Source organism: Vicia villosa, linkage group LG3 (assembly GCF_029867415.1).
Source record: "Vicia villosa cultivar HV-30 ecotype Madison, WI linkage group LG3, Vvil1.0, whole genome shotgun sequence".
NCBI classification, from domain to species: domain Eukaryota; kingdom Viridiplantae; phylum Streptophyta; class Magnoliopsida; order Fabales; family Fabaceae; genus Vicia; species Vicia villosa.
Genome location: NC_081182.1, coordinates 29,648,821 through 29,651,852, shown reverse-complemented (window position 1 = coordinate 29,651,852; position 3,032 = coordinate 29,648,821). Strand labels below are relative to the sequence as shown.

At 37.1% G+C, this 3,032-nt stretch overlaps 1 protein-coding gene across 1 annotated transcript; it reads left to right on the top strand.

Annotated features, from left to right (window-relative positions):
* The first annotated feature begins 313 nt into the window (after positions 1 to 313).
* Positions 314 to 1,964, top strand: LOC131660836 ((S)-8-oxocitronellyl enol synthase CYC2-like). Its single transcript, XM_058930182.1, has 2 exons — positions 314 to 517; positions 595 to 1,964. The coding sequence occupies exons 1-2, from the start codon at positions 479 to 481 to the stop codon at positions 1,726 to 1,728; spliced, it is 1,173 nt and encodes a 390-aa protein (XP_058786165.1). The 5' UTR covers positions 314 to 478; the 3' UTR covers positions 1,729 to 1,964.
* The last annotated feature ends 1,068 nt before the right edge of the window (positions 1,965 to 3,032 follow it).

Genomic DNA, 3,032 nt, shown 5'->3' with positions numbered 1-3,032 from the left:
TTTAGTGTCTTCTATCTATATAGTATATGGTAGAGTGAAAATAACAAATTTCCTATTTGTCAAAAGTAAATCGCGGAGAGACATAAGTTACATTTGAGGTTTAAATACTTAGTATTTGGTGAGAAGATTATGGAAAAATTAATTCCTTCAAAATAGTCTCTTATAACCGACCAAGAATAATTTCATTAGGTTACTCGTTTTAAAAGTGTGACAGTACGGATAAAATAAAAACTCGTGTTTAATGCATTCCCTTCATTCATAGATATTTTTTTATTGGTAATAACAACTTTTTCAAATTCATACTAGATAACGACGACCCACATAAAAACTAGTCAAGATTCGTCTTCTTTTACACAAATCCGCAAGTATAAGACGCAAACACTCATAGCCTAAACACAAACATTGAGATTCATTTATCACTAACCTTTCTCTCTCTCTTCTTACTTTAACATTCTATTCTATCATCTGAATCTGAACTATGAGCTGGTGGTGGTCCGGAGCTATTGGCGCTGCCAAGGTAAACAATTTCCACAATTTCCTTTCTCACTTTTTCTAAATTTCAATTGCTAACAATTATTTTATTATTTTTTACAGAAGAAACAGGATGAAGATGAAGCACCAAGAGGCTTCCAAAACGTGGCCTTAGTGATCGGCGTCACCGGCATCGTTGGCAACAGTCTGGCTGAAATTCTACCTCTATCCGACACCCCCGGCGGAAGATGGAAAGTCTACGGCGTTGCCCGCCGTCCACGACCCTCCTGGAACGAAGATCACCCAGTCGAATACATCCAGTGCGACATCACCGATCCACAAGACTCCGAAACCAAACTCTCCGTTCTCACCGACGTCACACACATCTTCTACGTCTGTTGGGCAAGCCGTCCCACCGAAGCAGAAAACTGCGAAGTTAACGGCTCTATGTTACGCAACGTCCTCACCGCCGTCATCCCAAACGCTCCGAACCTCCGCCATGTCTCACTTCAAACCGGCGGAAAACACTACAAAGGCTCATTTGAATCCTTCGGCAAGATCAAGGACCATGAACCACCGTACACGGAGGATATGCCGCGTTTGGATACTAACAATTTTTATTACACTCTGGAAGATGTTTTGTTTGAAGAAACAGCGAAAAAGGAGGGTGTGAGTTGGTCTGTTCATAGACCTCTTATCATCTTTGGTTTCTCACCTTACAGTATGATGAACATTCTCGGAACTTTATCTGTTTACGCTGCGATTTGTAAACACGAGGGTGTTCCTTTGAGATTTCCAGGAACGAAGTTAGCTTGGGAGAATTACTACATGGCTTCTGATGCAGATTTGATAGCTGAGCAACATATTTGGGCTGCGGTGGATCCTAATGCAAAGAACGAAGCTTTTAACTGCAGCAACGGGGATGTGTTCAGGTGGAAGCAGTTATGGACAGTTTTGGCGGAACAGTTTGAGATTGAGGAGTATGGTTTCGACGAGGAAGGTCCTCGTTTGAGGTTGTCGGAGTTGATGAAGGATAAAGGTCCTGTTTGGGATGAGATTGTTGAGAAGCATCAGCTTCAGCCTAATAAGCTTGAACAAGTTGCTGAGTGGTGGTTTGCGGATCTTAGTTTTGGAGGAACTGGGTTTACTGATAGTATGAACAAGTCGAAAGAGCATGGGTTTTTTGGGTTCAGGAACACTAAGAATTCTGTTATCAATTGGATTGAGAAGACTAGAGCTTACAAGATTGTGCCATGAGTTGTGATTTAGTATTGTTATGTTGATTTGTTTTCTTAAATTATTGTTTTCTAGAATAAGTAAAATTGAGAGGGACAATTGAGGTTTAAGAAAAGAGATTGTCTGTATTCACTATCCTTAGCAGTCTATCATTTATTTTATGTGTGTGCTGTTTCTTTGCTGTGATAATAATGTTGTTGTACTTGAGATCAATGTTGTCTTCTTACAATAAATATTGTCGCAGCTGTTCAGTTCCATTACAGCAGTACAAGGTATCTAACAAAAATGAAACCACAAGTTTTTTCCACTTTATCCTACAATTGATTGGTCTAGAATCTAGATGGTAAGAAATTTATGCAACTCAAAAGCTAGTTCCATTTTTCATTGTTTTATTTGGTAAGCAAAATATATTGATATAGAGTAGAAGGGGGTACTCAACCCTTGCCAATACAATCAACAAAATAAACTGCAAATACTAAAGTCAAGACTAATTTGGAAACCTATACCAATTATAGTAGGAAATACAATTTGATTGGTTAGAATTCAAATTCTGTCAAAGCCAAGATAACAACTTATACATGTTGATTATGTCTTCTAATTTATATTGTATTCCATTGTACAAGATGTCGTTGCGCATCTTCCCTATTCAGCCATAATGAAGTTCTATTCTTCTTCTTTAGCTTCCCTTTAAGTTGTTGATCAAACCAGCAAAATTGACGTTCAAGTGAATCGAAAGTACCTCCCCTTTTATATATTGTGGGCTTAATTGTAATTTTGGTCTCTCTATTTTATCTTTTTTTTTCGATTTTAGTCTTCCTATTTTTAAAACTACAATTTTGGTTTCCCTTTTGAATTTTCTGTTGAAAAAGGCACAAAAATAGGGACTAATTTTGCAAAAAAAAATCGGGGGACTAAAATTACACATAAAACTTTAAAAAATGACTAAAATAGAGAGATCAAAATTATTAAAAAGACAAAATAAGGAGACTAAAGTTGCAATTAAGCCTTTGTTGTGATTACAGATGGGGTTGTGATTTGCAACATTAAATTTTCGAGAAAAGTTTAGATTGATGTATAATGTAACAGTATAATTTAAATATCATTTTTACTCGAAAAATTGCCAAAATGTATTTGTAAATGTCTGATCTCTTAGTTAATCTTAGAGACAACATTTTATCCTTATACGACTCTTGTTTAGTAGTCTAAGTACACGTCCGGTCTGTTTTGGACCGAGTCCTTATGATCCAGACCCTAAGAGTTGGTCGGACTATAACATGAAGCCAAAAGAGCTCACCCCAAAGTATAGCTCGCTCAATAGAATAAGA

What these genes read in the sequence shown, in the direction of transcription:
- LOC131660836 (XM_058930182.1), top strand. Translation starts at nt 479, where the DNA reads ATGAGCTGGTGGTGGTCCGGAGCTATTGGCGCTGCCAAG. An exon ending in GAGCTATTGGCGCTGCCAAG is followed by an intron (nt 518 to 594) that starts GTAAACAATTTC and finishes TATTTTTTACAG; the next exon opens with AAGAAACAGGATGAAGATGA.